The sequence below is a fragment of the Neurospora crassa genome, linkage group III (assembly GCF_000182925.2).
Source record: "Neurospora crassa OR74A linkage group III, whole genome shotgun sequence".
NCBI lineage: Eukaryota > Fungi > Ascomycota > Sordariomycetes > Sordariales > Sordariaceae > Neurospora > Neurospora crassa.
In genome coordinates this window covers 4,776,725-4,797,054 of record NC_026503.1, presented here as the reverse complement: position 1 = coordinate 4,797,054, position 20,330 = coordinate 4,776,725, and the positions used below count along the sequence as shown (strand labels likewise).

The 20,330-nt window shown below is 52.1% G+C and overlaps 8 protein-coding genes and 1 non-coding gene across 9 annotated transcripts; 4 read left to right on the top strand and 5 right to left on the bottom strand.

The window, feature by feature from the left end:
* Nucleotides 1–1,239: 1,239 nt before the first annotated feature.
* Nucleotides 1,240–2,038, top strand: NCU08257 (hypothetical protein; the record flags this gene model as incomplete). The annotated part of the gene is made up of 2 exons (XM_954254.3): nt 1,240–1,297; nt 1,395–2,038. 2 exons carry the CDS (start codon nt 1,240–1,242, stop codon nt 2,036–2,038), a joined length of 702 nt encoding a protein of 233 aa, XP_959347.3.
* Nucleotides 2,039–2,591: 553 nt separating this feature from the next.
* NCU08256 (hypothetical protein) lies at nt 2,592–2,951 on the bottom strand (the record flags this gene model as incomplete). The annotated part of the gene is made up of 1 exon (XM_954253.2): nt 2,592–2,951. One exon carries the CDS (start codon nt 2,949–2,951, stop codon nt 2,592–2,594), a length of 360 nt encoding a protein of 119 aa, XP_959346.2.
* A 1,732-nt stretch (nt 2,952–4,683) lies between these two features.
* NCU08255 (hypothetical protein) lies at nt 4,684–5,502 on the top strand (the record flags this gene model as incomplete). The annotated part of the gene is made up of 3 exons (XM_954252.1): nt 4,684–4,801; nt 4,868–4,896; nt 4,960–5,502. The coding sequence occupies 3 exons, from the start codon at nt 4,684–4,686 to the stop codon at nt 5,500–5,502; spliced, it is 690 nt and encodes a 229-aa protein (XP_959345.1).
* A 1,365-nt stretch (nt 5,503–6,867) lies between these two features.
* On the top strand, nt 6,868–8,217 carry NCU14123. Its single transcript, XR_897864.1, has 2 exons — nt 6,868–7,113; nt 7,335–8,217. It is a non-coding gene; the product is annotated as a ncrg153 (non-coding RNA).
* Nucleotides 7,371–8,397, bottom strand: NCU08254 (hypothetical protein; the record flags this gene model as incomplete). Its single annotated transcript, XM_954251.1, has 2 exons — nt 7,371–7,610; nt 7,837–8,397. 2 exons carry the CDS (start codon nt 8,395–8,397, stop codon nt 7,371–7,373), a joined length of 801 nt encoding a protein of 266 aa, XP_959344.1.
* Nucleotides 8,398–9,441: 1,044 nt separating this feature from the next.
* Nucleotides 9,442–10,722, top strand: NCU08253 (hypothetical protein; the record flags this gene model as incomplete). Its single annotated transcript, XM_954250.3, has 3 exons — nt 9,442–9,525; nt 9,608–10,546; nt 10,615–10,722. 3 exons carry the CDS (start codon nt 9,442–9,444, stop codon nt 10,720–10,722), a joined length of 1,131 nt encoding a protein of 376 aa, XP_959343.3.
* A 2,519-nt stretch (nt 10,723–13,241) lies between these two features.
* NCU08252 (hypothetical protein) lies at nt 13,242–14,707 on the bottom strand (the record flags this gene model as incomplete). The annotated part of the gene is made up of 2 exons (XM_954249.1): nt 13,242–14,612; nt 14,678–14,707. 2 exons carry the CDS (start codon nt 14,705–14,707, stop codon nt 13,242–13,244), a joined length of 1,401 nt encoding a protein of 466 aa, XP_959342.1.
* Nucleotides 14,708–15,556: 849 nt separating this feature from the next.
* On the bottom strand, nt 15,557–16,464 carry NCU08251 (hypothetical protein; the record flags this gene model as incomplete). The annotated part of the gene is made up of 2 exons (XM_954248.1): nt 15,557–16,298; nt 16,370–16,464. 2 exons carry the CDS (start codon nt 16,462–16,464, stop codon nt 15,557–15,559), a joined length of 837 nt encoding a protein of 278 aa, XP_959341.1.
* Nucleotides 16,465–17,948: 1,484 nt separating this feature from the next.
* Nucleotides 17,949–19,032, bottom strand: NCU08250 (hypothetical protein; the record flags this gene model as incomplete). Its single annotated transcript, XM_954247.1, has 2 exons — nt 17,949–18,828; nt 18,902–19,032. The coding sequence occupies 2 exons, from the start codon at nt 19,030–19,032 to the stop codon at nt 17,949–17,951; spliced, it is 1,011 nt and encodes a 336-aa protein (XP_959340.1).
* Nucleotides 19,033–20,330: the final 1,298 nt, after the last annotated feature.

Genomic DNA, 20,330 nt, shown 5'->3' with positions numbered 1-20,330 from the left:
AAAGAGATGGGATGGCCAGGGTCATGAGGGGGCGTCCATCGGTAAATTCCGTCGGCGTAGTGGGTCCTCGATGCGTGCAGCAATTGACTTCGCGCATAGGCTCGCTGTTTATGCACAGCGGACAGAAGTGAACGAGTGAAGCAGCAGTCCATGACAGTTACGCAGGAGGGGTCACGGTACGTTGTACATATGTCAACAAAGATTCAGTTTGAGATGTCATAACAAAGAATTTCTTTGATCACAGCGAGGGATCAAGGGAAACAGCAGAGAACGGAACAAAATAGGCGAGCATGGGCGGGCAGGAGTCTTTCAGATGGTCATGAAAGCACTGGACTGGCCACTGGGGGCAGGAGCAGGGACAGCTCCAAAAACAAGTGACAGCCCAGGTCCTCGCCCATAAGGGGATAGCGCCTTCCCCTATGTCACTTTTGGCTGAGCAACTATCTCGGTATTATCGGTGAAGGAGCGACACAGTGCACGGACAGGCGTAATCCTATTCAGAGCGATCGTTCCTATTGTGCTATTGTGCAACGAGGGGCGACTCCACTTGGTTCCATCCATATCCCTGTACTTGCAGCTTAAGATCCCTACCACCTACCAAATTCAATTCGCCGGAGAACCTTGATTGGCTGCACCAATGGGAGGCTCTTTCCTCACAACTTAATCTCAACGACTTCCATCCGATGTGTGCCTGGTGCCAGGCTGCGCAAGGAATCTGCATCCTATGCGAATATTTTTTCTTTTTCTTTTTTTTTTCTTTTCTGAAAAGAGCAATGTTGCGATTGCCATACAATATGCGTTTGGCATGACTCGGCCAGGGAAATACACGGTTTGTCTGTTATACTAATGACCCCTCCAGGCGACCAAAAACCTGTCCTTCTGGTCGTTCGAACTGAAGAGCCGCCATGCTCTCCACTTGGTCAGTCCCAACCAGCGCTCGTCACTCCGGCTGCTATCACAATATCGGACGAAAGGCTGTGCTTAGTACAGCTGTAGTGGTTTCACTCGATAGCCCTCGTTTGCTCCAAGACTGACTGTAATGTGAACAGTCCCCCTGCGCGGGCCTTTCGGGCTGATGTGGACAGCGACCGCCGAAGTGGGTTAGTATAGTTTAAATCCTCTTTGCTTTCTTTGATGTTTTTTTTCGTGCACCTCCTTTCAACTTTACAAGCAAGTCAACACCGCTGTCACAAAACATTTACTCAAAGAAACTGCAAACAAACGAGAGACAGCGACAACATGCCTATTGTCAAAGACCCCCAGGCCTTTGACGGCCACGCGAATTACGCTGCATCAGGTATGCGATCTCGTCCCAAACAATATGCGATGCATAATGTAGAGCGTTCTCATCCATTCAAGACCAGAAGACTAACTAGGGTATGCACTTCTTCCAGGTCTGATTACCTTGAAGACCAGCTTCGGCGGCTCTACTGAGCCTTATCCCCTCGCCCTCCTGGAGGATACCGCCTGCGATGCAGCCTATCCCATTCGCGATTCAGCCATCGATTCGGCTCATCACGACCAAACCATTCATTCCATCGTCCACGAAAACACCGTTCGCTGCTGCAACGATTCCGACACCCCGCGTGCCGATGCACACGACAGCGGATGGTACCGCGTGATCACGGACGACTTGATTGATCCGATCCTGCTTGCTTGGGAGGAGGGTCACAAGATCGCATTCTTTCCTCGTCCTTTGGCTGCCTTCCAGCACACGACCGGCCATCCGGACAGGGACATCCTTCTCAAGACCTCAGTCAACTTCATGTTGAATACCATCGCCAACGCTCCGATCACTGACCATTATGCCCCGACCACGTGCAACTTCCCGAATCTGGCAACCACATTCTTTGCCCCCAACCACAACCCGACCGGAAATCACAGTCCTGGTACCTTCAGCCCTAACGTCCTTAATCCCATTTCCGGCGACTCGATCCAACCCATCGCCCATGCCACCGTATCCAACGTACAGGTCGCTCCCGCCGCCGGGTCCAGCACCCTCATCAAGTGTCGGGAATGCAAAGTGGGCACCGCCTAGCAGGCCGGTGCCTACAAATGCAAGACCTGCCTTAAAAACAAGCCCGGCGAAGCTGGCTGGGCGCAGATCGACGAGTGGGCTGCACGGGGAATCCTGACATGCACCGATTGCATGCGCCGGCCCCAGCGCGCTCAAGGAAAGCTCTGCGATCACTGCTTTGCGGGTGGCCGCGAGTGAACGCCTTCGCGAAAGGGAAGCCAACAAGCGGATCCAATAGAGGCGCTGACCTTACTCTCTGCGATGAACATTATTATCAAGGGGATGGAAGAAACGATGGCATAGCGGAGGGGCGGATCATCAGTAAGGGCGTCGAGGACCTGGGAGTATGAAGATATGGTTTGGGGCTTAGGAGGGAAGGGACGATGCATAGCTAGAAGATCCTGCGCATGAGGGTGCAGTATAGCAGATATAGTAATCGCACGTCGACGGAATTTAATGACGCTTCTTCTACCATTATATATCGTGAACTGTTCTTGGATCTCTGTTAATCTCCATGCTCATGCCATACTACCGCAAAGATTCGGGACATTCCTGTTTAGGTTCCCTGGAAAACCTAACCTAGCCCCACCCCCCCCCCCCCCCCCCGCCGCCGGTCCCAATGGCCGGCAAGCACCTCCAGCACAAGTCTGTAGTCCAACACTTGGCGGACCCCCTTGATGGCCTCATTCTCGCCACCGATCCTCCTGGCACCCTTCCGAAGCCTGTTTCGCCGTGCAGCGAGTGCCATCTGCGCCCCATCTAGCAGAGTGGGGCCAGGAAGTGCCAGGAATGCCTGGCGAACCGCCCGGGCCCTCGAAAGCGTCAGGCCATGGAGAGAAATCGGCTGATGGGGTTGAGAACATGCTCCAATTGCATGTTCCGCCCTCAGCGGGCTGTGGGCCAGCACTGCCAATGGTGCTTCAACAATGCCCATGGCATTGCGAACCCCCCTAAGGAGGAGGGTGAAGTCTTGGCGTAGGCGCGGCAGATACTATAGCTGGTTTGGGGTGAATTCAACGAGGGAGAATAGGATGTGAGGGCGGAGAGTAGATAGCGAACTAGGTATTTGTGAGAAGGGTTGGAGGAATGAGTGAACCAGTCACACAGGCTTCGGTTTTGAGCGGGGGAAGGAAGTAAGGAGGGAATCAAGGAGGGGAATGCAGACACTGCAGTGGGTGTTCAAGTGACAGATTCGACGGGGCGGATGCCGCTCCGGCATCACGATGCGCGAGCGGGAATGGGAATGAGGATTACGTTGTCTGTATTGAAAACAGCAATTTTGTTACCGAGTCATTGTAGCACAACTTCACAGAGACGCTTCTTCATATATATCTACTGTCTACTGGGACTGCTCGCCAACAACATGAGCTTCATCTAGGCTTCTAACCAAGGTCCACCAGACTATGCTTTCAATGCCAAGGGAACCGCATCCAATCTAGAAAACTGGCGCCAGATGGTGCCTCGAGTGCTTGGAGAACAGCCCCGGCGCGCGTAAGCGTGCAGCGATGGAACGAAACCGACCCATGGGCTTGAAGACATGCTCTAACTGCATGTACCGACAAGAGAGGGCCCCGGGTCGCCATTGCCAGCATTGCTTCAATGCGACACATGGCATCCCGAATCCTTCCGAGGAGGATGAAATGGCAGGGGACGAGGAGGCTGCAGAGTAATAGCGAAGGATGGGGAAGGTGTGAGGAGGAGAATCGAGGCGCGCAGCAATGGAGGAAGGAGGAGATGCAGCAGCCCAGTCGCGACAGTTGTCGAAAGCAGGAACGATCTGGTTATAAAAATCGATGGACGTGTCGGCAGCTTAGGGCAGGATGCTGCAGATGGGTCTTGGCCAAATCAGGCTGGAACAGATCCAGACATGGAAGCCGCACAAGGGGCTGCAATACAGAAAAGAACAGGGCACCCGGTAGCACTCAGCAAAGCAAAGACGGCGCATGGCTGCTCGGGAGAAACCACCGAGCGGGAATGAGGTTGGCAATGTTCAGGATTGAGGTGTACATTACTGGAATCAACATCGCCAATCTAGCAGTTTCACTTATCATATATTCCAACGAAACATTGCTGTCATTTCTGTCTTTGCTATACATAATCCCCGAACTCACTCTCCATTTCGTTATTGACCTTTATATAACATGATGTCTTGAATTATCCTCTACCAGCCACACTTCATCTAACCGTGCTCTACAACTCCTCAAAGGGTCACCATTAGCGCACGTTACCGAGCTTACAAGACAGTTGCTTGGTCTCAGCAATATCCTTTCCATTTCAAAACGTACGATTCACCTTTTGCTGGGGTTTTTCATGTCATATTCTATTCCTTCTTTTCTCCCCTCAACAGGCTTTGCGGGTCGCGTTTGGATGGACTCGCTCAGCTTCATTCAACAGTAGATGGAAGCCCGCGGGATAATAGCTTCATTCTACCCCTAAGTACCTCTACCTATTACCATTGATCTCAATAACATTTCCAACCTGAAAATTGCACAAGTGAATGTGGTTCTCAGTCCCCACTGACTTGTGTGAAGTGCTAGCTAAACCAAAAAGAAAAAAAAACCATGTACTTAATCCGCCCTCCCTTGCCTACGAACCGACATAAGATTTCGAACTGACCATCCAGAAGTTGGGGATTCTGAGCCATCAGTCTTCTTCCCACGGTCAGAATGCAGAACAATTCCCACATAAACCACTCGAACATCTACAAAATTGATGCGAGCAAGGTTCATGATGCCCGGCTTCCTCCGCTGACTGATTCTTCTTCCGCATCTCAGGATCAGCAAGGTAGGTCGCATCCAAGGCCGAAGTGAAATGCGACAAGCTGAGTACTAACGAGAGTACTATATACAGCCTTGACTGATTCGTCCCAACAACCTCAGGTAAGCCATCAGCGGGTTAACGACATTTCAAGTTCTGTTGTTTCTAGACTTAACACACCCCAGAGCCTCACCATTCTGGAAGAGTTCGAGTTGTGGGTACGAAGTGGAGAATGGAAGAAGTCCATCTCTTTTGGAGACCTCGCCTCGGTCGGAAGTGAGGAAGTCCACAAGCTTGCACTGCCTAGCGAACAACACCCGATCACCAATACCTCCAACAACGCTAGCCTCACCAGTAACCCCTACGGTCAAGGTAATAACTCTGGACACCTCCACAGTAACAATTTCTATCAGAGCCAGACTGTCATGGCTCATAGCAGCCACTTGCCCGAGCAGGGTAGCAATGTCGACCATCTCAACACCTTTGGCCAGGACAACAATTTCGGTCAGGACATCAGCTTTGGTCAGGACAACAACTTTGGACAGGACAACAGCTCTGTCCCCGTCAATGACTTCCACGCTGAGAGCACAGCCCTCGCCCCAGCCCCCTTCACAGCACAGACGGACCTCCATCACAATAACAATACCGCAACTTCTCAGAGTCTGCATGCCGGCCCAGCCGAGGTCCAAGGACGGCAGTGCAGCGAGTGCAACTCGCAACCCGTCTAGCAGACGGGTGCGAGGAAGTGCCGACGATGTCTCAAGAACCGTGCTGGCAAGGGAAGGCTCGAGGCGCAAAGGCGCAATACCGCGATGGGTGTAGGAACATGCACCAATTGTCTGCGGCGCCCACAGAGGGGATCTGGTCTCTTCTGCCAGCACTGCTACGATGAGCAGCAGGATTAGTAAGTTCCTGCGGAGCGGAGCGTCTTCGAGTCTGGAGAGGATACTGGGGGTCTGACAGGGTGACGGATCCAGATCAGAAGGGAAAATCGGGAAAAGTGGACACTTTATAGTGGACAATGGAAAGAACTAAGGCGCGACGCGATAGTAGTGAGACGTAATCCCGAGATGATATGATGGTGGACGTATAACAGCGTCGGAAGATACATACCATCTTTTCTCCCTAATTGCGTACCGAAGAAGGGTCTGCCGAACTCATATGCCGAGTATAGGTCCCAGGGAGGCTAGAAATGGAATTCTAGGCAAAACTGTTATGAAATACCGACATTTTGATTCCCACTATTTGACCCGTCGTGATCTGTGAAATGACTTTTTCGTACATGAGCAAAGGCAAATCGGCGTTTCATCTGGAGTTCAACTGCGGCCAAGACATTTCAGGGGAAAGTAGGAGGAAGGAAGGAAAACCGGACTATCACCACGCGCGGTCAACAGAATGCCGAAAGCGAGAGTACATGTAGCTGAGGTGTCTAGGATGCAGGAGCGAAGGTGGTATAATCTGCGAGTTAATTTTGGGGGTGGGAAGGAAGGAAGACCTCGTGGGCGACGGGTGGGGTAGGAGCAGAGTGGGGCGGTATACAGATGACGAAGCCGAATCCAGCATCGAGACATGTCAAATCAAAATGATATTTGTTTAATTGCTACGCATGGTGAAGTCTTTTGCGAGTATGGGGTTTCTCGAGATTTGTCAATGAGCGTGTTTGGCTCCAGTTCGACCGACGTTCCAGTTCTGCCAAAGTGGCCGGTTGTTCCTGTCAGGCTTTGGGATATTGACATCGAGGAACAAGCAAGATTTGACTTGCCACGCCATGTCCCTGTGCTATCGACATCTACCTGCCTCGGTAACTATACCTGCAGTCCTCGCGAAACCGAGACACGCAGACCTCGTGTCTGGTCAAATCAGGGGCATATCAGGAATGCAAGCCAAGCAAGAACTGTCACATGCATGTTCGGGCGCGCCTGCAGCGTGTCAAAACTCCTGTCCGCACTCGATTGGAAATCTAACATATTGTAATGCATTTTTGCTTGATGACATGTGACACCAATCACTCCGGAAGATTTAAGGCGGCCGACCCCCCAATCTTTGAAACCAAACTCAGTCTTGCTTCCTCCTCGCTCAAACATTGGTATTATCATCCTCGCCCTTTTGACTCTAACCACTTAACCGAGTACAGCATCACCTTCCCGAGAACGGACCTGTCCTCCTGGTCAAACATTCTCGTCACATCTTGGGAGAAGAACGGGAGACATTTTAGCATACCTCACCGACAGACGGACCTGTGCATACTGACAACGACTTTCCTGTCATGGACAAACGGGGGTTCTACTAAGTACATTGCACAATGACCAGGCGGGCAAGCAAACACTACGAAAGCGAATGTGAGTAATTGTGATGGATTGAGCTAAATGACCCGGAAAACCAGCCCAAGCAAGCCTGATCCAGGGTGTCGATGCTGATACGATGGTGAACAACCCGTTTTTCCGAATCCCGCGTGAGATGTCTCGCGAATCCTGTAGATACCGCTGGGGAATTTACCCGGTTGTACTTCCACCCATCCTAGTCAAGTCAAACCCCCGCTAATCGTCTCTCTTCGTCATAGCGTCTTCCGACCAAATCGCGTCTTAAGCCTCCTTTGTTAAGCCCACCGTCTTGAATCCTCGATCGAAGTTCGAACCCGAAGTCCTTCTAGGCTCCAGTCCCCCGGCTGGCATAGTACTCCATGTCTATAGCCGCGAATGACGCTGTCCCCCGCGAGTTTAGCCCTCTTACTCGGCTTGATTATCCTCAGCGTCATCGATCGAAACATAGGAAAACTGCACAGCAAGGCGCCTAGCGGCTCCCCTAGCCCTGCAAGTAGGGCAATGCTGGTAGATTTCTACGGCCATTCCAGCATAGCAGTTGCTGCAAGTGCCCTCGCCGCGACTCTGTCTCTTGAGAATGGCAAGCTTCATCAGGAGGCCTGGTTTGTTACCGAGGTGCTCTAAACACTTGTATGAACGGCCGCGCGCCTTCTAAGCGCGAGAAGAGCATCCATCTTGGCTACAGGACTTGGGATGGTCCGCGTGGAGGACCTCCGCGGCAGCCCGAATGATAACTTGGACCTCCTCCTTGGGCGTAAACTGTGTCACTGTGAAAAGCGCACGAACAGCGGGATGGTGCGCCTGGGCGTGGGGGATTGCCACAGGCATATTGACAGGAATAGGCTGGTTGGCCGCAACAGGATGGTTCATGCCAGCAGGATGGTTGAATGCGAGAGCCTGATTGGGCGCAAAAGGCTGGTTGAAGACGACAGGGTGATCGTTGTTAAGCGGCTGATTGTTGTTGCTCAGGTAATTAGCTGAAAAGGCGGGTTGAGCCTGCTGGCCATCGAAGCTGCCTTGAACCCCACCACCGTGATGGGAGTCGATATGTGAACCCTGATTGAGAACGGGTGCGTTTCCTTGATGACCGTCGATCTGCGGCTGAGCAGCATAATCGGTGTTGTCGAAATGAGGATAAGAAGCGGTGGCATGCTGCACCGGATGGCCGGTGATTGCTTGGCTGACTTGGTTGTTGATTACGGGAGCTGCGTTTTGGTCGAACGGCAAGTGGACTGCGCCCGGGATGGCCTGGGGCTGCAAAGCCGGGCTGGGAGAGCCGGCCTCCGAACTGTCTGAATCCATTGTTTCTAGGGGTTTTGATGACTCCCTGATTCCCCGTTGTCGTCGACAGACTTGGTGAGAATTGAGAGATAAGTGCAATCTCTTTATTGATGAGGCCCTGACGATTGGTTGGGGCGGAGATGGAATTTGGGCGAGGAGGGAGGGTAGTGGCAGGTGAATGTGCAAGGTAGGAAGCACGACCAAAGGAGGGAGATACCCCGACCACCGAGGAAGGCAAAAATGGCCGAACCAGAAAGGCGCGACAAATTGCAAGGACGGATATGAATGATGGAGGAGCACGGTGTTCCTTTGATGGGGTTAGGAAGATTGGGAGTCCAGCTCTCTCAGTCAACGTATCGCCGATTGACCGTGTGCGAGATCGGTTGATCGGTGTGAGGGGCAAGTCACTTAGGAGGATTGTGCATGCCACGGCAAGAAATACCAATCTAAGGCGGAGTTGCTGGGCAAAAAGAGGGATCCACCGGCACCATACCCGGCCAGAAAGGTAAGAAAGCCGTCAGTGATGGAACGCCTGTGGCTGGGATCGTAGGGTCATTTTGCCAGACGGAGATCCTGTGCCTGCGCTGACACTAGACGATTACGATTATTAATTACCTCTGTCAAAGTGGGAGAACCCACCACCGTACGAGACAATGGACATCCCATGCTCGACACTCAGCTTTTTCGTATCTTTCGTATCAGAAGATCGCCCGTTACGCGCTACAAGTCCCGAGAGCTTGAATGATACCTCTATATAGAGGCAGTGAAACCTCGCCGACAAAGAAGTTAAGGGTCCCGACGGCGTCCGTCCCATCATGGACAGAACTCGAGTCTCGAAAACTCGTGGAGATTTGATTGAAATATTGACGTGGACAAACCATCGACCTTTCGAGTCATATATACATCTCTAACGGCGGCAGTCGATATGGACCTGTTACAATCATTGTCGTGGAGTAAGGAACACGAAAAAAGCATGGACAAGTTTCATGTTATGGAGGGATAACGTCCGCCCAGCTGGTCATAATGCTTGCCTACTGATATATCTACCCATCTGGATAGTACGAAATGCAACCTATGGCCGTGGTGTTCTATGGGCTTTCCCCAAGAAAGTTCCAGACAGAAGTACTGGTCGAGCTTCTTACTCCCATAGTAAGTGCCTTCAATTCCCTTCATGTACGCCCCCATCTTATGACTCTCGTCGTCCTTGGCCTCGCTACCTCGATCTTTGTAGCCAAAACTGGCTGTAATGTTCCTCGAGGGCCGACCTCACTCACTCGGCCTCATCACCGGCTTGCGCAGCATGCTGCATTGCAAGACGTCTCGCAATACCTCTGGCCCTGCAAACATCACAATGCGCGCCGGTCTCAACTGGCATGAACGCGTAGCAATTGCTGCACGTTCCCTGTCCGCGGGACTGGCGGATCAAAATTTCTACCATTGCTGCCAACCCGGGCCGATTGCCCAAATGCTCAAGGCACGACCGACTGCGCGGCCCTGCCTTCTAGGCCCGGGCGTTGCAGCCTGCGCGGCCACACTGCTTTTGATGTCGGGCGTGAAGCACAGCTGCCGCTTCCCGGATCATGTGTTGAATTTCGTCTGTCTCAGTCTCCGGAGTGATGTTCAGGAGAGCGACCACCGCTGGGTGCAAAAAGTCAGGATGGGGAACTGGCTGCTGATGGAGAGGAGCCACCTGGCCTTGAGGAGGCGCCGGATTCTGATAAGGTGCCAGATTCTGATGGGGAGCCACTTGCTGAAGTGGCGCCGGATGCTGATCAGATACCATCTGTTGGTGAAGAGGAGCCGACTGCTGATTCTGATTAGAGGTAAGAAAGTCCGGATTTTGGTGAGGAGCCATCTGGTTGTGAGGGGCAGGCTGCTGGTGAGAAGCTACCTGGTGTTGAAGAGGCGCCGACTGCTGATTCTGATCAGAGGCAAGAAGGCCCGGATTTTGGTGAGGAGAAATCTGGTGGTGAGGGGTAATTTGTTGATTGAGAGCGGTCTGCACATGGGAAGGAGCCAGCTGCTGAGAAGGAGGAGCTGGATGATGATGAGCCATTTGCTGCGGCTGGAGCTGGTTGTTCAGAAACGTCTGGTCAAGTGTTTCCTGGTTTTGCGGGCTCAACGTGCCACTGCTGAGATTACCCTGATGGGGTTGGGGTTGCTGTTGAAAGTCAGCAATGCTTTGCATGCTAAGAGGTGTCCCACGTTGGATCAAGTACTAACATCACACTGATTCAGAGCCCCAAGACTCGGATCCACGCCGGATGGTTGATCCACGACACCGAGGCTATTTCCCTGGAGGCTATGAACGAGGTCTGCGCCGGGGTTCATCATGGAAACACCTGATTGGTGATTGACGCCTTGAGAATGCACATGCGCAACAAAAACTCCGTGTTGGCCGCTATTATAGCCTGCCCGATCCATGGTTGCTGGTCGTTGGCGTCCCCGCCCGGTTTGAATGTGATGGTAGACGCCCGAGAAGGTGTCTAGTGATTGTGTGCTGGAGGTTGAAGAGTGGAAGAGGGAGACCGGGGAAGATCAAAGCAAATGAAAGAACACCAAGTCCCCTACAAGGTCTTGGAAAGTGTTGAGAGCACACCCGTTTTGGTCAAATGTGGACGCTTTTGCGTCGGTTATTGACTTGACCGAAATGTGATCTACGGTGCAAAAAGGTGGTAGGTCGAGGGAGTTGTCCAGACGAGAAGAAATGCTACCACAAAAGGCGGACAACTCCGGCGCCAAGAATCCACTACGGCACTGCGGTGAATGCACAAGGACAAACGGAAAGATACCTCTCTAGAACGGCACTGGCTGGTATGCTTATAGGTAGAAGGGAAGAAGATGCTTGCAGAGTGGCTGGCTCGACACCACGAGAGTGCAATGAATGTTTCAAGGTTTGGAGGATACCCCACCATACGATGATACAGTGGAGATCCAACGCCCTGGGTTCCGGGTCTCGTCTGTATCAGAAAGGACACCCATTACTGCCTTTCACGAAGAGCTTGGGAGCGGTGTAGTACTGCTGTGGCTGTACCTATGATGCCAGGACATAACCTTTGCTAACTCCGGTAGGTACGTACCTCGAGAGGCAGCCAAAAAAAGCCAGTCAGTGCGGTGAATTGTGAGCGAACTCGGGATAGCTTCGCAAAGGACTGCCGTCGCGGCTAAAGCTGATCATAAGCGCTTGCGATGTACACACAGTCTGGTCTCTACGATCCTGTGCGATACTAGCATGCTTAACGCTTTGTAATATAGGTAGCGTTCCCTTGACCTATTCTGTCTAGAGAAGCTCCACCATAAAACGATAATGTCTTCCCCTTTGTCCCTCCTGTCCGGATCGCGTCGATCTTCAGAAGTTGGCCGTGACTGACACTAATTCATGTCTGCCCGTCCAGAAAGCTGTTTCCCAAATTTGTACAATGTCACAATCCACGCTCGTCTGAATGGATCCCCGTCTTCTTGAGATGTAGCATTCTCAACCATCGCACCTGCTTTCCACTTAGTTTGGCTGGCAGCTCACCTCTCGCCTAGCAGCTGCCCTCCCCTTGCAGCGAGGGCAAAGGGTGCCAGTCTCCCGTTCCATGAGACGATAGTCTCCGGAACAGGTGCCGTAGCCTCGGGCTAGGCGTCGTAGAATGCGGACCTTCATGTCCGCGCCGATCCTGTTGATTAAATGGTGGAGGTACTATATTGTCCTGGCTGTATCGCAGACCGTCCTCGAGGGTTGGGCGGCATTTGATATGGGGAGAATGCTGTTGGTTGTATTGAGGGTCGCTGGAATGATCAAGGACCCAAAAAGCTGGGTTGACAATGACTGTTTACATGCCCCTGGTTTTGTAGTATATAGTACGTGCATGAGAGGAACATGAACTTGCTGATTTCTTACAGAGAGAAGCACTATAATAGTACCTAGAGGTAGACCTTCATGGTCAGCGGCACTTCTCGAGCAGAAACAACAAGACAAGAGGTGGTTTGCGCTACAACTGATGACTCTATACCTCTAGGTATGAAGTTCTCACGATCTAAGTACCGTAAATTACCCTGCCTAGAAGTGAAGTTACATCTAGTCGCAATCACTGCCTCGAAATGGGGCACGAAACGTAGCACAGAAGGGTAGAGCGTATGACGAACGTCTATATCAATTTGTAAAGGCTTAAGTTGTTAAAACGGCCTACAAACTCCGAGCTAGTTGATAGAGGTATGTACAGGTATCTACAAGTTTGTCCGGCCCTGCAGAAGGACCGGCGTGCTTTCTTTTTGGTGCTTTTCACTCCTTTTTTTCGGTGTTTTTTTTTCTTGCATTCCTCTACTGCCCTTTCGTCCTTGATATGACTTCAATGCTTTGGTCATCCTTCCTTCTGTTGGCCCATGCCGGGATATCTTGAGCCCCGCATTCTTCCCTTAACTCTTCCTGCCCGGTTAAAGTGGAAAAAATTTGTCGGCAATGTCTTAAAACATGTTCAACCCCACCTCAGCCTTTGAAGTTCGAGTATGCCCTGTTACCCAGGGGAGGAGCCACTTCCAGCAAAGAATCTGACTGGCCTTGCTTCAATTCACCACCAGCCAGCCATTGCACCAGCTGCCTCCGCGGCAGCCTCCGCAGCCATCGCAAGAGCTGCCTCCGCGGCAGCCTCAGCAGCCGCCACCGCTGCTGCCTCCTGCAGCAGGCGCGCCATCTCACGCCGCTGTGCGGCCCTTCCTCGACATAAATCGCAAAGTGTGCCCGTCTCCCTGGGCATCCAGCGATAGTCGCCGGAACAGGTGCCCTCCCCGCGGGCAAACCGTACAAGTACGCTAACCTTCATCTCCGAAGAGATCCTATTGAGTAGGTGGTCGAGGCAGAACTTGATCCGCCGGCCCGCCTTCTAAGCGTGCGCGGTGCATCGTCGGCTAGTACCATCCTCGATCCATTCGTGCTTGCAAATGTTATGGTCCGCGTAAAGCACGTTGGCCGCATCTCTGATGATAGCCTCGATATCCTGACCAGGCTCAATATTGTAAAGGGCACGCACAGCGGGATGGTCCGCCTGCGGGTGAGGGTTTGGAGGCGGATTCGCATTGGGCTGGTTTTCAGGGACATGAGCATTGGGAGGGTGCACAGCCGGGACAACTTGGACATTGTCTACTGGCTGAGGCGGTTGAACGCCTGCGAGGTGATTAGGGGCGGGCACATTTGAGCTTGGAGCTATGAATATCGGGGCCAAAGGAAGATTGGCGCCGCCAGCGGCGGGAGGTGAAGCGATGATTGGAAGGTCCACGTTGAGTTGGCCAGCCGGCTGGGGATGTTGAGGGTAAAGGAGCGCTTGACCAGCCTGCTGCATGTACATGTCTTGAAGGTTGGCGTTGGCGGTACTAGCCTGCTGGGTGTGATTGTACTCAGGATTGAAGTTGGCTTGGCCGGCGTGCTGGGAGTGTTGAGCGTTGGAACTGGTATGACCGGTCTGCTGGAAGTGCTGAGGGTTGATGCTGGATTGACTGGCCTGCTGGAGCTGTTGAAGATAGTAGTTGACCTGACCGGTTTGCTGAGAGTGCTGAGGGTTCAAGTTGGCTTGACCGGCCTGCTGAGGGCGTGGAGGGTTCAAGTTAGGTTGACCGGTCTGCTGGAAGTGCTGAGGGTTGATGCTGGCTTGACTGGCCTGCTGGAGCTGTTGAAGATAGTAGTTGACCTGACCGGTTTGCTGAGAGTGCTGAGGGTTCAAGTTGGCTTGACCGGCCTGCTGAGGGCGTGGAGGGTTCAAGTTAGGTTGACTGGCCTGCTGATAGTGCTGAGGGTTGGAGCTGGCTTGACTGGCCTGCTGGAGCTGTTGAAGATAGTAGTTGACCTGACCGGTTTGCTGGGAGTGCTGATGGTTGACGTTTGCTTGACCGGCCTGTTGATCGTGTGGAGGGTTGAAGCTCGGTTGACCGGCCTGCTGGGTGTTCAAGTACTGAGAGTTGACGTTGGCTTGGCCGGCTTGCTGGGCCTGATCAGCTCCCGCAACGTTAGGATAACCGCCATATCCCTCATAAGGGTCGGCAAATGGGTGCTGGTTGGCTTGTTGATCGATTAAGGTCTGCTGCGCGTTGCTGGCATGGCTGGAGGTATGATTGGGATAGTGAGATGGAATTGGTGCCACGTCTTGGCGCAGTTGGGCCACCATCTGGCCTGGCTGGTGTGGGAACCCAACGGGATTACCACTTGCAGTGTTGTTGTTACCCACCGGCAAGTTACGACGATTGTTGTCCTGACGCCCGCTCTACCAGAAGACTGTGATCAGCGGCTGCTAAGAAGTCCAAATTGTTTCTTGTCGGTTCATCTTACCTTCACCTCATCAGCATCGTTGTTCGCCATCTTGTCTAGCTTGCCTCCGGTGCGCAAACGCCGGATGCCCGCTGTTGTATTGTAAGGTGTTCTCAACTGTGGTAAGGAGATACCTCTAACTCTACCTGTATGGATTTGTTGCAAATCTGGGTGCTGGGTACCTTCCTCTAATGGTTTTCGGAGAATGTGTGTTGGAAGATGTGTGTTGCAGGATGCGGGAAAGGGTCGAGAGAGCTGGCTTAAATGGTGGGGGAAGACCCAGTGAATTGCAAATAGATCAGCCCAAAGGAAACCTGATGTGGCTGATCCAGGTCGAAAACCTTTATGGAGACACCTAGGCCACCGCCTGCCCGCCCCTGCCTTCTGTCAGCATGCTTTGTCCCTGTGGCTGAACTGGCAGGAAAGGGCGACGCTCCAAAATGCTTTGTAGGAGGGCGGTGGAGCGCGAGTGTCATGCTCCAGAGGTCACCGGTCTACTGCCGTGTATATTCATGCACTCACCGACGCAGTACCTCTATCCATAGACAACAAGACGATCTTCAAGATCTTTAATCCGTGACGACTAGAACCTTCCACTTCCATCTTCAACTTCGCTCCCTTGAGGTACTTGTGATGTTCCGATCAAATGTCCTGGAAGTCATATCACACAGACAGCGCGTATAATGTCTCGGACAGTTCGCAACTTGTAATCCAAACCCAAATTGTTCCCGTTATGTCCTAGGCCGAAGCCACTGCGGAATAGTTGCACCTCTAGAGTGGACCGGATTATCAGCTCATAGAATGTACCCCTTGACAGTTGATATATCACTTGTTTACCGTAGCAATGCCTGTAATGATCAATAGCGTTTATTTTAGTAGAAGTAAGGTACCTATGTATACCTAGAATCCTTCCACTTCTAGGTATTCTCTGTACCGGTATGCTACGGTGGCCAGGTACTGCATTAAGGCCTGTTGTTGGATGTGGGCTTGATGTTGCATTTGGGTTTGTTGTTGGATGATAACTTGGTGCTGGACAGAAAACTGATGCTGCACAGGGACCTGGACCTGGTTATGGATCTGTTGATCCACGGAGAGATGCTGAGCTCCGTAAGCGTGACCATTGGGAACAGCATAAAGTTGTGGAATAGCCGGCTCTTGCAGATGATGGGCGCTAAGGGGGTGAGGTGGCTCTTGGTGAGGACCACCATGATTGTTCATCATGGACTGGTGAGCGGGTGGGCTGACGACCGGAACGTTCTGCTCGCCCTGCTGATAGTTCTGGACCTGTGCTGATGCATAGACGTTGACATGGGAATCGTTGTCTTCAAAGGAGCCGTCGCCGATCAAGAGGTCATGTTCTAGGACATGATCAAAGTGACTGGGCATGTCGTCGAAAAGCTCATCGGCATGAATGTCGTCGAAACTAGAATTGTGATGATCATGTGAAGGGGGGTTGACGGGTGGGTTGGTGCAAGCTTGGAGGGAGTGGTTTCCATGTTGGCTAGAACTCTGCTGTTGGTGCTGGGGGACATTGATGGGTAGAGGTACTACGTCATTGACATTCTCACGAGGAGAAGTGTCGTGTTGACCAGGACTTTGCTGGTGAACTTGAGAGCCCTCTCGATTGCCTTCTTGGTCTTCGCTGTTCTCTGTGTCAGAAGCATGTAGTTAAGGGAAAGATTTCCAGTGATGCCAGAATGAAGCAGAACTAACCTGAGGGCAGACTCGGGGCTTTGATTCGAGGAAGAGGTACCCTCCTTGCTGCTCGGGTGCTGAGCAGGGGCAGCTTTGTTGGCCGGAGATTTCATCTTCGAGAGTGAAGCAAGAACCGAAGACAAAATCGTGCGTTTGTCGATCTGAATTATTGTCAGTTGCGTTCAGAGAAGGTAAGTAGTAGGCTCTTTCCATCGTAGCGAACATGTTTAGGACTTACATAGGGTGTTAAGTCGATATGGCTGGTAATTGCGGGATGGTGGCGTACAACTGGATTTGATGGACGACACTGATCCAAGACACGTCGCGAGGTGGCTTTTGCCTGCATTCAGCAGCAGAACTCTGATAGCAGACGCTCCGCTGCTTTCGGGAGCACGTACGTGAAGCGCGCAGGCGAATGAAGTATGATAATCAGGATGATTTTACCTTTTTGCTCGCCCCTGGGTGTGACGATGATGGGGGTCAATGTGCGGTGTAGATGAGGGTAGAAATGGGTCTAAGAAGGTGTACGGTTGGCAGGGTGCACTCCACACCAAAGGGGACAAAAATCGACCTACAAATGGTGGAAGTAGGAAGGAGTGTCTAGGTGCCCAGCGGCCGGGGGGGACTTACCTCTGACACTAATTCCACGTTACGTGGGCACCGCTATAATACCGGTCCGAGCTTTCCAATAACAATCACTTATGCTCATCCCCATCGACTTAGAAGAAATTGGAAGGGCTGTGAATTTTGCGCGGGGCCGTGCTTTCCCGTATCTTGGATATAGGTAGAGGTAATACTCATTTTCTAGAGGTATCGACAAAGTTGGAGCCTCAACTCCCATGCTGCATCTTAGCAAGCACCGTGAAAGCTCATGTGGTACAAGCATACCTCTAGAGATATATACAGCTACTCTACAAAGTTTGCCGATGTTCGAAGCTCCCTCCCTTCAATCTTGCCACTTTCTTTCTCATTTTCCCGGCGAACAACTCTGACTACTACCGCTCATGGGGGGCTGGGGACTGGTGATATTGAGCAATTGTGTGCAGATTGTGTCTTATCCATTTCAAATAAGATGGGAAAGCCGAGCGTGAAGAGATACGTGAGGAGGGGGCTTGCTAACGATCTTGATTTTTATTGACCGATCTGGGGGTTACCTCAATTTCCCAAGCCAAGTGCCTGGGTCGGAAAACATCAACATGAACTGGCCACTGAGCTAGACATGTCGATATCTCCAAATTAGAACTTGAAACTCTCTCGAATGATTTTAGTTTCAAGTTTCTCTCTTCAGCATGCATCTTGTTGTGATGGCGACGATTCGCCTACCCCAGGCTGCTTTCTAACAACATGAAGCGGCTGAGCACAACCATCGTAGCCCTGGCAATGGGTGCGATTATCGTACAGCATCAAACTGTTGCACCTAGTTGTACCCAATCGGATTACAGCGCGCACACAACCTTCCGTCATCGCGGGGCGTGGCGGCATAATCGCCAGAATAAGTTCCTTCGCCGCGAGATTTTCGGAGCAGGATCTCGACTTGTCTGTCGAGACTCAGACGGTTCCCGAGATGGGCCAAGCAGTACCAGCCACGAGGCGCCTTCTAGACGCGTGCGGTGCAACGCCGCTCTACACCATTCCCGTCGGTCAGAAGTCGCTTGCACTGCCCGTGTCCGGCGTACAGCACGTCTGCTGCCTCCCTGACGATGTTTCTGACATCTTCGTCCGTCGTGTTGACCGTGATGGTTCCGAGGGCTAGGACGGCCGGATGATTTGCTTGGGGATGGAGAGTAGGGGGGTCATTAACAGGTAACTCCACTTGCTGGTGGTTAACAGCTGGATGGTCCTGGTTTAGAGCTTGTGGGTTCAGAGTTTGCTGGCTCAGAGCTTGCTGGTATAGAGCGTACTGGCTCAAAGCTTGGTCACTCGAATCGTGGTGACTCGAAGCTTCCTGGCTCAAAGCTTGCTGGTTGAATCCCATCAGATGACCGCCGAACGGGTAGATTTGGGCCTGATGAAAAGTAACTGCCTGGTCCATCATCTCTTGAGGTTGGTTCAGGGTTGCTCCAGCAGCCGGTGCAGCGACGTTGAGGTTCAAAGGCATGTTGACGAATGTCGGCTCACCCTGCTGAAGAAACGGTTCCTGTCCCGAATGGAGGTTTCCGTTGCTGTGGGATGCGTTGCTTGGAATGAAGTGCTCGCCGAAGTCGACGTTGTGACTAGGAGACGGACCATTGAAATTGGGAGGCATGAAAGGATGGATATTGTGGTACATGTTCTGGTGATTAGGATTGTGGGCATGGTGCAGAGGCTGATGGTGCATGGAGGGGGCAGAGGGGGTATTACTGATGATAGGGATGGAGTGGCCATTATGACTAGGGGCAGGCAGGTGCTGGTTAGAGGTAGGGTTGTTGCCTTGAGAGGCAGAGGGGATGGCCGGGAGTTGGTCACTCTCTAGACCCTGATTGTGCCCATGATAATCGCTATGTCCATGTCAGCGGTGCCCTGGTTCGCGTAAGGATCCTGCAGAGGCAAGATGAAGCGAGCACGACTGACCTGAGGAGAGAGTGGTTGGGTCCGTTGCCCATCACGTTGTTCGCAACTCCGTGATTGCCTTGGGCTTGGTTCTGGGGAAGGGAACCCTGCCTCGTACCGGCGGCCTGGGGATTCTTCTTGTTCTTGGACATGGCTGCTTGACTGGCCCCGACAAATGATGTCGGATGTCGCTATGCTTTGTTCCCACCGAGATACCTCCTTTTTGCGCGCAATGGCTGGCAATCCTGGGATTGAAATGCCTCGAGGACGAATTCGTTGCAAGGTTGAGGTTTCAGGAGTTGCGGAGAGAAGTGGAAAGAGCAGGTTGGAGGATCGGGCCGTGATAGAGCTGGAGTCGAGGTCCATCCCGGAGTCCAAAATGGCGGGCGTGCCGGCCCGGATGGGTATTGCCGGCAAGGTCAGTGGGCTCCACTTCCTGTCACTTGTTAGTACTTTCAGTGGAATGCAGGTTGGCCTGCCGGGATAGAGCTACAACATCACCAAATTGGGTGCAGCGGTGACTAGCCGAAAATGATTATGGCCTCTTCCTAACGGCCTATAGAGGGAAAGAAGGCCTGTGCACTGCACATCGGGGCCGTGCTTGCGCTTATCGTCGCTTATCGTATCTCCGTTGTTGTCGACCAGGCAACCAACGCCGCAGACAGTGTCGCTTGACGCAAGGATAACGATATATACGACCAGGACGGGAAACAGATTGTCAACGACATTACGGATTCCATCAGGACAATGGTATCTCTAGTGCTAGGAAAAGAATGTGGTTGTAAACAACGCAAATTATGAGCAAAATTACAGCGAGCGGGACGAGTCACGAGAAGGATTCAGGATGCTGTAAAGAGAAGATGTTAAGATTTTTACTAATAGGGTAAGACCACTAACAAGGGCAACTGGATATTATTTGCGCTACTTCTATCTGGCGTAGTAGGGTCACTTAGGCGTAGTAATCACATAGAACGAGTTCACAAGGGCAAGATGCAGTAGCAAAGATGTTTCAAGCAAGTTAGGTCATTTTAAGCTATTTGAGGGATGTTCTGTATCTAAAATCACTGGTACGTTCCTTGCTCATAGACCCGTTTTGACCTGCCAGTTTTCCTGAGTTTCCATCCACCAGATAATTGAAGAAGTGTAATTGCCGTGTCAAAGACGAACTGTCAGTGTCCTATGTCATGATCCAATGTTAGTTCATGTCGTTGTCTTCAAGATCCTGTGGCAAGAGGTACTTACATTTGATGGTGTAGGTCTTTGTGTGTGATGTCTGATCATTCAGATATGGAGGTTCGACATCTCTTGTCCCGAAGTGATGGAGTCGTCGGTAGAGGTGACTTGACTGTCATCGGTTCCCTCCTCCTGGGACTGCTGGGCAGGCTGTGCTGCAGCCGCCGCCGCCGCTGCCGCGCGGTTCTCCTTCCGCTCCCTCTTCTTCTCCACGCAC